At 45.6% G+C, this 13938-nt stretch overlaps 1 protein-coding gene across 1 annotated transcript in view; it reads left to right on the top strand.

Moving 5' to 3' along the window:
- Positions 1-853: 853 nt before the first annotated feature.
- Positions 854-13938, top strand: part of LOC141126959 (phosphatidylinositol-3,5-bisphosphate 3-phosphatase MTMR2-like) — a 90535-nt gene continuing 77450 nt past the window's right edge. The window contains exons 1-3 of the mRNA XM_073613043.1: positions 854-900; positions 8212-8412; positions 11723-11788. Of these exons, the coding sequence (XP_073469144.1) occupies positions 11731-11788 (58 nt within the window). The 5' untranslated portion in view covers positions 854-900; positions 8212-8412; positions 11723-11730. The remainder of the gene's footprint in view (positions 901-8211; positions 8413-11722; positions 11789-13938) is intronic.

Genomic DNA, 13938 nt, shown 5'->3' with positions numbered 1-13938 from the left:
CATCCCCTATACCCTAAAACTCTGCAACCATCATACCCTAACACTCTGCACCTCCAATACCCCATCTCTGCACCCCCATATACCCAACACTCTACACCCCATATACCCAACTCTCTGCACCCCTATACCCCAACACTCTGCATTCCCAATACCCCTACTTTCTTTCCCCCTCCCAACACTCTGCACTCCCATTACCCCATCCCCCACCTCTCTGCATCCCCAATACCCCACCATTCTACACCCCAACTCCCTGCCCCCCAGCCCATTTCACCAACCTCTCTGCATCCCGGATACTCTGCACCCCCATTACCCAACTCTCTGCACCCCCAATACAACACTTTGCACACCCCACACCTCCTATTACACATCACTCCCAGAATTCCCCAATATGCTCTCTCTGTACCCATCTGTATTACATCTCACCCTGTGTCCCTCCACCCTTACCCTGCACACCCCACACTGCACCCTCATTACAGCTCACTCTGCATCCCCAATACCCCCACCACACTTCATCCTCCCTGACATAAAGCGCCCCCTGCTGGTCACATCCGGGCTGTTCCCATTTCCAGGATTTGGGAGAAAACTTCAGAAACCAAAGCGGAGTGGTCACATGACCTAGTAAGAGCAATCCGTAGAAAAGTGTGATTTGTGACCAATGGAAATGCTGGAGCGCCCGGCGGGGTGTGGTTAGGAATACGTTGGAGAGGTGAACATGACTGTAATACAGGTGAAAACCTCAGTCCCTCCCCCTCCTCCTCCCAGATACTACAACGGCGTGCACGCGCTCCGGCGCGTCTCCGTGCGTTGCCGCGCGCCCCCTACATTGAATCACTTGTGTGTGTGTGTGAGCGCGCGGGGGCGGCGAGTTCTCGCGAGAAGTGTCGGAGGATTCCGGGAGAGGTGAGGAGGAAGCGTGGGGGGGTGGGGTGTCAGAACTACTCGGGTCCCTCTTATAGAACTTGTCCATGACGTCACTGATCACAGACACCACTCAGGGCTGGCAGCATTGCTGGGACTTGTAGTGCAGTAGGAGGTGACAGGTGCAGTGTGTGGGGGCGGAATAAACTGTATGGAGAGACAAACACTTGTATGTTGTAGATTCGGATGGAGTATTTAAGGGTTAAAGTTCCTGCCGGGGTGTTCTGTACTGTCTGTATACCATAGAGGGGCTTCCCTTCACTTCCTGTCCCAGGGACACCACAGGAAGTCCCCCAGAGTGTGGGGGGAGGGGGTCCCCTCTTACACTGGTGGTGTCCCCATTGGAAGTGTTCTCACTCTCATGACAACGTTAACCACGCCTATTTTTCAAACTTGTTCACAAGGTAAAATCTTTTTTTTTTTATAGAAAATTATTAGAACCCCAAACATTATATATATATATATATATATATATATATATATATATATATATATATATATATATATATATACATATACATTTTTTTTTCAGACACCCTAGGACAGTGCTGATGAACCTTGGCACCCCAGATGCTTTTGAACTACATTTCCCATGATGCTCAACTACACTGCAGAGTGCATGAGCATGATGGGAAACGTAGTTCCAAAACATCTGGCGGTCGTTGTAATACTTTATGTCACACCGTATTCGCGCAGCGATCTCACAAGCGCAATTTACAAAAAAAATGCACTTTTTTTTTTTTCTTAAATTAACCACCTCCCGTCCGCGCTATAGCCGAAAGACGGCTGCAGCGCGGACCTACTTTGTCAGTAGGACGTCCATAGACGTTCTCCCGTGCTCAAGCAGGCCTGCGCGCCCCGCTCTGTGATCAGCGAGTCTATGAGACTCGGCTGATCGCAGATCGGAGTAAGTGGTCGATACATTACCACCTGATCAGCGGATCATGTGATGTAAACAGAGCCGATAATCGATTATTTTTTCTCCTCACGCGAGAAAAAAAAAAAAAAAAGCCGATCACCGGCGGCTGTGAGAGGGACATCAGTCCCGATCATGGAGAGCCTCTGCAGAGGCTTCTGTGCCCACCAGTGCTGCCTACCAGTGCCCACTAACGCCACCCATCAGTGTCCACAGTGCCACCTATAAATGTCACCCATCAGTGTCACTCATCAGTGCCCCTCAGTATCGCCTTATCTGTGCCCATCAGTGTCGCCTTATCGCTGCCCATCAGTGTCGCCTTATCGCTGCCCATCAGTGTCGCCTTATCGCTGCCCATCAGTGTCGCCTTATCTGTGCCCATCAGTGTCGCCTTATCTGTGCCCATCAGTGTCGCCTTATCTGTGCCCATCAGTGTCGACTTATTTGTGCCCATCAGTGTCGCCTTATCTGTGCCCATTAGTGTTGCCTTATCTGTGCCCATCAGTGTCGCCTTATTTGTGCCCATCAGTGTCGCCTTATTTGTGTCCATCAGTGTCGCCTTATCTGTGCCCATCAGTGTCGCCTTATCTGTGCCCATCAGTGTCGCCTTATCTGTGCCCATCAGTGTCGCCTTATCGCTGCCCATCAGTGTCGCCTTATCGCTGCCCATCAGTGTTGCCTTATCTGTGCCCATCAGTGTTGCCTTATCTGTGCCCATCAGTGTTGCCTTATCTGTGCCCATCAGTGTCGCCTTATCTGTGCCCATCAGTGTCGCCTTATCTGTGCCCATCAGTGTCGACTTATTTGTGCCCGTCAGTGTCGACTTATTTGTGCCCGTCAGTGTCGCCTTATCTGTGCCCGTCAGTGTCGACTTATTTGTGCCCATCAGTGTCGCCTTATCTGTGCCCATTAGTGTTGCCTTATCTGTGCCCATCAGTGTCGCCTTATTTGTGCCCATCAGTGTCGACTTATTTGTGCCCATCAGTGTCGCCTTATCTGTGCCCATCAGTGTCGCCTTATCTGTGCCCATCAGTGTCGCCTTATCTGTGCCCATCAGTGTCGCCTTATCTGTGCCCATCAGTGTCGCCTTATCGCTGCCCATCAGTGTCGCCTTATCGCTGCCCATCAGTGTCGCCTTATCTGTGCCCATCAGTGTCGCCTTATCTGTGCCCATCAGTGTTGCCTTATCTGTGCCCATCAGTGTTGCCTTATCTGTGCCCATCAGTGTTGCCTTATCTGTGCCCATCAGTGTTGCCTTATTTGTGCCCGTCAGTGTCGCCTTATCTGTGCCCGTCAGTGTCGCCTTATCTGTGCCCGTCAGTGTCGCCTTATCTGTGCCCGTCAGTGTCGCCTTATCTGTGCCCGTCAGTGTCGCCTTATCTGTGCCCGTCAGTGTCGCCTTATCTGTGCCCGTCAGTGTCGCCTTATCTGTGCCCATCAGTGTCGCCTTTTCTGTGCCTATCAGTGTCGCCTTTACTGTGCCCATCAGTGCAGCCTCATCAGCGAATATCAATGAAGGAGAAAAATTACCTGTTTGCCAAATTTTATAACAAACTATGAAACTTTTTTTTTTTTTTTTTTCTATTTCTGTTTTTTTTGTTTGTTTTGCAAAAAATAAAAACCCAAGTGGTGATTAAATACCACCAAAAGAAAGCTCCATTTGTGTGAAAAAAATGATAAAAATTTCATTCAAGTACATTGAGCATGACCGCGCAATTGTCATTCAAAGTGTAACAGCACTGAAAGCTAAAAATTGGTCTGGGCAAGGAGGGGGGTTTAAGTGCCCAGTAAGTGGTTAAAAAATAAAGCAACAGTAAAGTTAGCCCAATTTTTTTTCTATGAAAGATAATGTGAAACATTTTCTTGTGAAAGATAATTTAATAAATTGATGCCCAACATGTCACGCTTCAAAATTGCGCCCGCTCGCGGATGGCGACAAACTTTGATCCTTAAAAATCTCCATAGGCGACGTTTAAAATTTTCCACAGGTTACCAGTTTTGAGTTACAGAGGAGGTCTAGTACTAGTATTATTGCACTCGCTGTAACGATCGCGTTGATACCTCACATGTGTGGTTTTCATATGCAGGCGCGACTTACGTATGCCTTCGCTGCGGGACGGGGCGCTTTAAAAAAAACATTTTTTCTTATTTATTTTTTATTTGTACACTGTCTTTTTTTAAAAAAAAAATTTGGGTCACTTTTATTCCTATTACAAGGAATGTAAACATCCCTTGTAATAGAAATCAGCATGACAGGACCTCTTAAAGCGGAGTTCCACACAAAAATGGAACTTCCGCTTTTTGGAACCCTCCCCCCCTCCGGTGTCACATTTGCCACCTTTCAGGGGGGAGGGGGGTGCAGATACCTGTCTAAGACAGGTATTTGCACCCACTTCTGGCATACACTCCCATGGGAGTCTATGCCTCTTCCCGTCCCGACCGCGCTGTCTGCTGGGAAACACACAGCTCCCAGGAGAGAGAGCGGGGACCACTTGGGACGCGCAGCGCGACTCGCGCATGCGCAGTAGGGAACCGGGAAGTGAAGCCGCAACGCTTCACTTCCTGACTCCCTCACCTAGGATGGCGGCGGCAGCTGCCGAGAACCGAGCGGGTTCTCGGCGTCCCCCGCCAACAGCGCTGGACTCTGGGACAGGTAAGTGGCCATGTATTAAAAGTCAGCAGCTGCAGAATTTGTAGCTGCTGGCTTTTAATATTTTTTTTTTTTTAGATGATGTAGGTGGACCCCCGCTTTAAATATGAGATCTGGGGGGTCAACAAGACCTCAGATCTCATATTTACACTTAAAAGCAAAAAATAAATAAAAATTAGTTTTTTTTTTTTTTCCAATAAAAAAAATGTCCCCTTTGAGAGCATTGGGCGGAATTGACGTTTGACGTCGCTTCCGTCATCCAGTGTTATGGAGCGGAGTGGGGGTCATCTTTCCCTCCCTCGACTCTAAGTCTCTGAGGGGAAAGGACCCCTATCATCTCCGGTAAGCGTCGGAAACCACCAGGGATGGGCGGGGCACCTGTCCCATCGCCGATAAAAGTGATCTTGTGGCGAATCCCCCGCAGAGACCACTTTTATCTGTTGACGGACCGCCCGCTGTTTAAAAATATACCGCGGTTATGGCAGCTATCAAACAGCCACCATATAATGATGGCGGGCGGTCCATAAGTGGTTAAACTAGAACTAAAGGTCAACTTTTTTTATATATCATTTTGGATAGCATAAGGGAGGGTTCTAACCCCTGTCAGGTTTCTTTTTGCCATTTGTATCCCATTGGGGGGAGGGAATTTACATTCACTTCCTGTCCCAAAACCAAAACAGGAAGTGAGAGGAAATCCCTGCACAGTGAAGGGAATCCCTGGTTGTCACTGGAACTAGTGTCTTCAGTTACCCTTTATTGTCCCTTTCAGATAGGTGGTGTGTTCACTGCCCTTTGAAAGCAATCCGGAGGACCGCAACTGTGAGCCCAGCGTCTGGTCACGGTTACGGTTTGGCCCCATTGGTCTCATGGGGTGAGTGTGGCGGGTGGTGCCACCTGTCAAACTCTTTAGCCCGAGTTTAACCACTTCTGGTATGTCGCTGGGCCTTTGCTGGTTATCCCGGGATGATGCCTGCAGGTACCATATGTTTTTGTTTTGTTTTTTGTTTTTAGAGCCAGCGTTCTATCAGAATACCGCTACCCATCAGAAACGGCAACGGAAGTGACGTTCTGTGGCAGCCATCTTGGAACACCCCGCACTTGTCCACAGTAAGCCTACAGTCAGAAGGCGGCAAAGCAGACATCTTTTTACACCCACCGAAGACTTGCATCTCACACTTAATTTTAACCAGTAAATTCCGCTTTTTTAGTGGAATACAGTATTTGGAAGTCCGTGGCACTGTTTTGATGTTGAAATGTAAGTGCCGGTTCACACAGGGGCGGCACGACTTGCAGGTCGCCTCACCGAGGCGACCTGCACACGACTTCAGCGGCGACTTGCAAAACGACTTCTGTATAGAAGTCAATGCAAGTCGCCTGAAGTCGCCCCAAAAATACTACAGGAACCTTTTTCTAAGTCGGAGCGGCCTGCGTCGCTCCTATTAGAACGGTGCCGTAGTACAGAACGGGACGCGACTTGTCAGGCGGCTAGGTCGCCTGACAAGTCGCCCCTGTGTAAACCGGCACTAAAAGCATCGGCAAGCCTGCTGATCTCACAGGTTTGCTGATCTGACAGAACACCGCTGCTTTTAAAATTAAACATCAAAACAGTGTCACAGACTTCCAAATACTGTATTTCACTAAATAAGCGGGATTTACTGGTAAAAATAAGTGTGAAATGCAAGTCTTCGGGGGGTGTAAAAATATGTCCGCTTGCTGCCATCGGACTGCGGAAGAGTGCAGGGTGTACCAAGATGACCATGAGGGAACGTCACTTCGGTTGCATTTTCTGATGGGTAGTGGTTTCAGATAGAACACCGGTGTTCTTTCAGATTGGCGAACCCTTTAGATAATGTAACGGAATGGACGTTCTGTCAGCTGCGCATGCGTTCCACTGCTACCAGGTTTGCTAATCTGACAGAACACCTGCATCAGAAGAAGGCAGCGGACATCTTACTACACCCAGCTACCGCTTGAATTTCACAGTAATTTTAGCAATAAAGTGAGCGTATATAAATAAATATAGTATAATGACATCTGTGATGCCGTTTGCATGTTTAATCTTGAAAGGCTAAAGGTTTAGCACTGAGCAGGGAGCAAAAGAGTAAGTAAAACCCATCAGGATTTACTTCCTCTTTAAGGTTTGGTGGCTGTCACTTGGCAACTCGAAGTTTCAGCTCCCTCTATAAATTTTCTATAGGACTAAGGTCTGGAGACTGACTAGGCCACTCCATGACCTTGATGTGCTTCTTCTTGAGCCACTCCTTTGTTGCCTTGGCGGTATGTTTTAGGTCATCCATGACCCATCTTCGGTGTTCTGGCTGAGGGAAGAAGGTTCTCATGCAATGTTTTACAATACATGGCCCCGTCCATTGGTCTCTCAATGTGGCAAAGTCAGCCGGTATCTTTAGCGGAGAAACAGCCCCAAAGTATAATGTTTCCACCTCTGTGCCTGACTGTAGGGATGGTGTTCTTAGGGTCATAGTCAGCATTTTAATTCCTCCAAACAGGTGAGTCGAGTTAATACCAAAGAGTTCAATTTTGGTGTCATCTGACCACAGCACCTTCTCCCAATCCTTCTCTGAATCATTTAGATGTTCATTGGCAAACGTCAGACAGGCCTGTACATGGTCCTTCTTGAGGGGGAACGACCTTGCGGGTGCTGCAGGATTTCAATCCATGGCGGCATATTGTGTCACCAATGGCTTGTTTGGTGACTGTGGTCCCAACTGCTTTGATATCATTCACAAGCTCCTCCCGTGTAGTTCTGGGCTGATCCCTCACTTTTTTTCTCATGATCCTCCTTACCCCATGAGGCGAAATCTTGCATGGAGCTCCAGACCAGGGGGGCAATTGATGGTTATTTTGTATTTCTTCAATTTGCGAATAATCGCTCCAACAGTTGTCTCCTCACCAAGCTTCTTGCTGAAGGTCTTGTAGCCCATTCCAGCCTTGTGCAGGTCTACAGTCTTCTCCCTGACGTCCTTTGACAGCTCTTTGGTCTTGCCCATGATGGTGAGGTTTGAATAGAAGAAGGAGATTCTGTCTACAGGTGTCTTTTATACACATAAGGAGCTGTTGTTAGCAGCACCTTCTTGACGAATTGACAGGACTGATCTGTGTACCACATGAGCAAATACTATAGACCAGTGATGGTGAACCTTGGCACCCCAGATGTTTTTGAACTACATTTCCCATGATGCTCAACTACACTTCAGAGTGCATGAGCATCATGGGAAATGTAGTTCCAAAACATCTGGGGTGCCAAGGTTCGCCATCACTGCTATAGACAGTCTGTGGGAGCCAGCATTATTGTTGGGCGGTAGGGGATCAAATACTTATTTTACTCACTGGACTTCAATTTATAACATTTGTATCATGTGTGTTTTTTTTTTTCTGGATTTTGGTTGATATTCTGTCTCTATCATTTAAAATACACCTATGATAACAATTATAGATCCTTCATTTCTTTGTAGGTGGGCAAACTTACCAAATCTGCAGGGGGATCTAATAATTATTTCCCCCACTGTATTAACAGACCAAAAGAGGTCTTATATAATTACTGGCTTCTTGTAAGTTCATTGATCAGGTAATCAAAAGTGTTTGATGCATATATAATTATTAAAAGAAGCTGGCAACACCCTTTTTAAATATAACTTTCCAGAGCAAATGTTGTCTTGTTCAGCATCTTCTGCTTTATGTAGAACAGTGTGATCTCTATTTGGTGCAGAGAGAAGACACTAGATGAACAGAAGAAATGCTGAGTGGAGGATTACAAGAGAGGAACTGAGCTGTCCTTGTTACTTCTGGAACTGCATCACCAGGACGGTCACGGTCTCCGCAGCTGTGATGATGTCATGATCATGTGACCACACCCCACGGGGACAATCTTCTGAGCAGGCAAGCAAAGCAACACACACACACTACCAAGGTATTTTATATTTCCGTATCATACAGTATGTTGTGGATAGACCACCCGTTATGAGAGAAATATTCCTTGCTGAGCTCTCCTACTAAAAATACTGGTTGCCTGGCCTTCATGCTAACCCCCTGACTTCCATATGTAAGGCGACTAACCAAAAATAAGTTTACAATTACTTTCACACTGCCAGCGCCCGGGCGTTGTCGGTAAAGTGCCTCTATTTTTAGCTAAGTTTTTAAAGAGCTTTTCGGGCCGCCAGCAGGGGGGTTTTAACCCCCGCTAGCGGCCGAAAAAGGGTTGGGCGTTTTGGCGGCGCTGCCCATTGATTTCAATGGGCAGGGGCGCTTTTAGGATCGGTGTATTTACCGCTCCTACATCGCTGCAAAGAAGCTGCTTGCAGGACTTTTTTTGACATCCTGCCAGCTAGGGCTGGGAGATTTTCTTTAAAAAAAAAAAATAAAAAAATCTGCGATTTTCCTAAAAAAAAAAAAAAAACTCGATTCACTATTTGAATCGAGTTTTTTTTTTTTTTTTTGTCGACACAGCGTCTGTCCCGAGGAGCTGCGGGCAGAAGTTTTTAGGGGAGGCCGTGGCTTCGGCCTAGTCCACGGCGTCTGGCCTCACGGACTAGGCCAAAGCCGCGGTCTCGTCTAAAAACTCCTGCCCGCAGCTCCTCGGGACCGGCGCGTTGAAAAAAAAAAAAAAAAAAAATCGAAAAAAAACGATTTGCTTAAATTTTGAATCGATTTGACCTCTCAACTCGATTCAAGATTTAAATTGTTTTTTTTCCCCCAGCCCTACTGCCAGCGCAGCGCCCCAGTGTGAAAGCACTCGGGCTTTCACACTGGGATTGCAGCTGAGGCCTTTTTCAGGCACTTTACAGGCGCTATTTTTATCGCTAAAGCGCCTGAAAAATGCCTCCAGTGTGAAAGGGGTCTAAAGAGTAACTTTTTTTTATATAATGAGTTTTATTAAATCCTAATTCCTATCACTTTAAATAGTTTGTTTGGGCCAAGCTTATGAGAAAATTTAAAATCGCTTTTTTTTTTTTTTTTTGTGAATTCTCTTCCAGAGCTCTTCTAAGTTTTTTTTTTTTTGGTTATTTGGAGACGCAATTAGTGTTCACCTGCCCGCCACCTGCTGTTGAAATCTTGTGTTATACCATAACCATAAAATACAATGGCGTGGTAAACACTAGCCTTCTGTTCTTTACAATGGGCTGAGGGAGGTGAGGGGGGCTTTAAAACTGCAGCAATACAGAAATCCCTTTTAAAGCATATTTCCACCTCTGCAGCCAATTGTTAGAAACTCCACTTTGTTTGTTATGTGTTCTCATTCACACAGCACTACAAATGATAACTGCAAAAAATATTTCTTACCTTTTCTACTCTTTAGGCAGCTTCTGTTGTTCTGACTAACTTAAAATATGCTTATTTATAGACAGATTGGATTGAAAGTGCATTAACATACAATGTACCACCCGAGCCTTGACAACTTTAACCACTTGTTGACCGCCTTTATAGCACTTTTACTGCTACAGGGCAGCAGCTGTCCGAAAGATCACGTGTGTGTATATATACGTGATCCTACACTTCCGCCTGCAGAAAACGTGCGCTGCCGGCGGGCCACTTCTGCTGTGATAATTTACAGCAGGAACTAATCTGCGGGTCCCGGGGGCCCAATGTCCTCCAGCACCCGGCGATCATTAGGCTTACTCAGTTCTCTGTGTTCTACTATGTAAACAAGGCTTATCTCAATTCTGACATAGGGGAAGGGACGATCCTGTGTTCCTGCAAAGTAGGGAATAGAATCGATCTCTTCCCCTAGTGAAAGCAGCACACTGTGTACACAAAAACACTGGCTAGGCGCACAGTTAACCCTAGGTGTTCTACCCCTTCCCAGCCAGTGTCATTAGGACAGTGCATATTTTTAGCACTGATCACTGCATTAGTGTCACTGGTTCCCACAAAGTTTCAAAAGTGTCAGTTAGTGTCTGATAGATAGATCGACTTGGGTACAATCAGCCTGCCCATTTATGGATCGAAATTTGACCAGTCCCTGCTGAACCAGCCAAATTTCAATCCATGTATGGTTGGCTTAACACTTTTGTTAGGAAAGACACTGGAGGAGATTTACTAAACTGGAGCACTCAGAATCTGGTGCAGCTGTATATGGCAGCCAATCGGCTTCTAATGTCAGCTTTGACAATAAAACCTGAAAGCTGATTGGTTTCTATGCAGAGCTGCACCATATTTTGCACTCTCCAGTTTGGCTCGGTTCACACTAGGACGACTTGTCAGGCAACCTAGTCGCCTGACAAGTAGCGTCCCGTTCTGTACAATGTAACCGTTCTAATCGGAGCGACGCAAGAAAAAGGTTCCTGTACTTCTTTTGGGGCGACTTGAGGCGACTTGCATAGACTTCTATACAGAAGTCGATTTGCAAGTCGCCGTGGCAGTCATGTGCAGGTCGCCTCGGTGAGGCGACCTGCAAGTCGTGCCGCCCCTGTGTGAACCGAGCCTTTTAGTTAATTTTTTTTCCCCCAGTGTGTACATCTAGTGGTATAACAAATTGTGAAGATCTGGCAGCACAGTACAGACAGGGTTAATTATGGTATACTTAACTCCCCAGCCCCCTCCTTATTACATACAAGAGGAAAGATAGGTAGGATTTTGGAGTTTTCAGAAAACAGCAATTAAAAAGGTAAGCAGCAGTTTTTAAATATTTTTTTAAACGTTCTTATGCGAATAGGAACATGTAACCAGATATAACGAAGGTGTTATCCCAAATTGGCTACAAAGGTGGAAGTACACTTTGAAGCTTATATAATTTTTTTTTTTTTTTTTTTTTCTGGGAACCTGTTACCTCTATTAATAATAGGCCTATACTCAGGAACTGTGCAGAAACTCAAAGGTTTCTGGAATGATTTTGGATTAGGTGCCATACCAACCTAGACTCATAACTGCACAAAAATAATGTGACTTTTTGAGAATCTCTGGATTTGGATAGTTCTAGGACTTTGTGATTACATTTTTTATCTCTTGCTTTCAGTAGACTGATATTGCAGATGTCTTGTCCAATCTTGTTTAATGTGGAAACAGACCCACTTGCATTTACATATCATTTCTCTTGTATTGTGTAATGTGCCCTGAAAGCATTATGCAGAATTCTGCCAGAAAAACTTGTGATTGGTGAATGACTTGGTGCTCTGTTCATGTCCCAAGGATCTGCTCCTGAATAGCTGGGTTTTTATAGGCCAGGTGCGGCCCTGCATTCAGAAGGCTCCGTTATTGTGATTTTTACCTTTCTGCGGTTTTAGGTCCCAAAATGCTTGCTGGAATGGAAGAGCTGCTCCTGTTGCCTGGAGAGGTGGTAAAAGATATGGGTAAGCAAAATACCTTTCTATTTATAAATCGGGGCATGACATATGTGATGTTAAATAAAGTGCAAAATAAGTCAGTCAAAAAATGCGCAGGAATAGTACCTAAAAAGGATATGCAAAAATATTGCTTGCTGACATAAAATAAAACCTTAATGCATAATATGGATCATAAACATATCAAGTGAAAAAAAATCCTTGAAGTCACAAGACGGGTGACGAAACAGGGCGGGGCTTGGTGACGTCATTGCGCATGAACAGGAAATCACTAGCTTCACAGAGCCAAGACACGGCAATATCCAAGTGACGAATAAGGGGCTCACACACCCTGATTGTTTTAAGTGTAATGTTTTTTAAACAATTCAGCACTGTGTCAGTTTGTCTGATTTTTATGAGCACCTTATATATGAGGAATACTGCATAACGGAACGAGTGTCCCTGGAACAGGATCCCAGCTGCCAGCCATTGGAATATATACCCCTTAAAGGGGAAGGCTTACAGTGACCTGTGGAAGGTCTGTATGTGAGGTGAGCGCATAGTTTGGATGGTGAAGAGGCACTGGAGGTGATTTGTGATAAACGCCACATGCGCAGAGGAGTTTTTTTTTATTCAATGAACTTTTGGTCACGGCTGATTTATTTATATATTATATATACCATATTTATCAGCGTATAACAGGCGCCGGCGTATAACTTGCACCCCAAATTTAAGGGGGAGGTTTAAGGAAAAAAACTTACATTTAAATGCCCATCAATGCAGCCTTGTCATTGTCCATCTGCAGCCTTGTCCATCATTGCAGCCTTGCCCAGTGTCCATCTGCAGCCTTGCCCCAGTGTCTTTGCAGCATTGCCCAGCCTCATTGCAAGCTGATTATTTAAAATTGGCGCCGATCTCCGCTGACTGTGAGCGGAGAGGAACGAGCGCAGCCGACATATACAAAGCCGAGTGTACTCGGCTAAGCTCGGCTCCTCTCGCAGTCCCGCCCCTATGATGGACATAACACAGGTCCAATGGCGGGGCTGGGGGTGACTGTGAGCGGAGCCGAGTACACTCGGCTATGTGTATATCGGTGGCGCTCCGCTTCGCTCACAATCAGCAGAGATCGGCGTATAACATGCACGATTTTCCCCGGATTTTATGTATATAATTTTTTATTTATTTTGATCACATAGACTGATATTATTAGATTTTGCTTTTATATTTGATGTTTTTTATTCACTCCTGTATTTTTTCACGTTTCTATGTTTATAATCCATATTATGCATTAAGGTTTTATTCCTTGTCAGCAGGCAATATTTTTGCACATCCGATTCCCTTTTAGGTACTATTCCTGCACATTTTTTGACTTCTAAGGTTATTTGCTTATTTTGCACTTTATTTAACATGGCATATTAGAGGGGTAGAGCTTTACCATGTACTATTTGAGTTTGTGGGAACACATCTACGTGTACAGCAGCAAACCCCAACTTTGAGTTGTTTTTTTATGTATATATATTTATAGTAGCGGAGGGGATCAGGCACTAAATTAAATAATATATAACGTATAAGTCCCCTTCCACGTGGTGGGGGGACCCTGCCAGGAGTCTGCCTACTCAGCAGGGAATCTGTCTGCTGATCCCTGCTGAACAAGCAGATGGCTGGTTCATGCTTATGCAGAGCAGACACAGCCCGCTCTCCTCTATAGGCGGTCAGATGTAAACAGACTGCCTGTCCATTTACACCCGACTGCCATCCGATCTGTTAGACGAATAAGGAACAGATCCCCATCCATCTGTTTTTATCGGATCAGTTCGGATGTCGGCGGGTGTAAACAAGCACATGTCCACTTACATCCGCTGCTCCATAGAGGATAATGGAGAGACCGATTGGTCTGCCTGTGTGAAAGGGACCGAAAGTGATTAATCCTAATGATGGGCAAATGGGAGCTTCCACTGTCACCTGTAAAGCCTGTATACATAGTAGTTACTTCTTTTGTAAAGCACCCAGCTAATTATAAAAACTAAACGCTGCTTTACAGAAACAAAATGACCCGCTATTATCGTCTCTCTATCAGTCCCATCACATTCTGTAGATAATTGGGAGGCAAGTGGTTGCTTGTGTTGTGAAGACGTCATGCTTATGCTGGCTTTACCAGCTAGTTAGACACCTTGTTTCAG

The sequence above is a fragment of the Aquarana catesbeiana genome, linkage group LG02 (assembly GCF_042186555.1).
Source record: "Aquarana catesbeiana isolate 2022-GZ linkage group LG02, ASM4218655v1, whole genome shotgun sequence".
In the NCBI taxonomy this organism is placed as follows: domain Eukaryota; kingdom Metazoa; phylum Chordata; class Amphibia; order Anura; family Ranidae; genus Aquarana; species Aquarana catesbeiana.
This window is presented reverse-complemented; position numbering and strand designations above follow the sequence as displayed.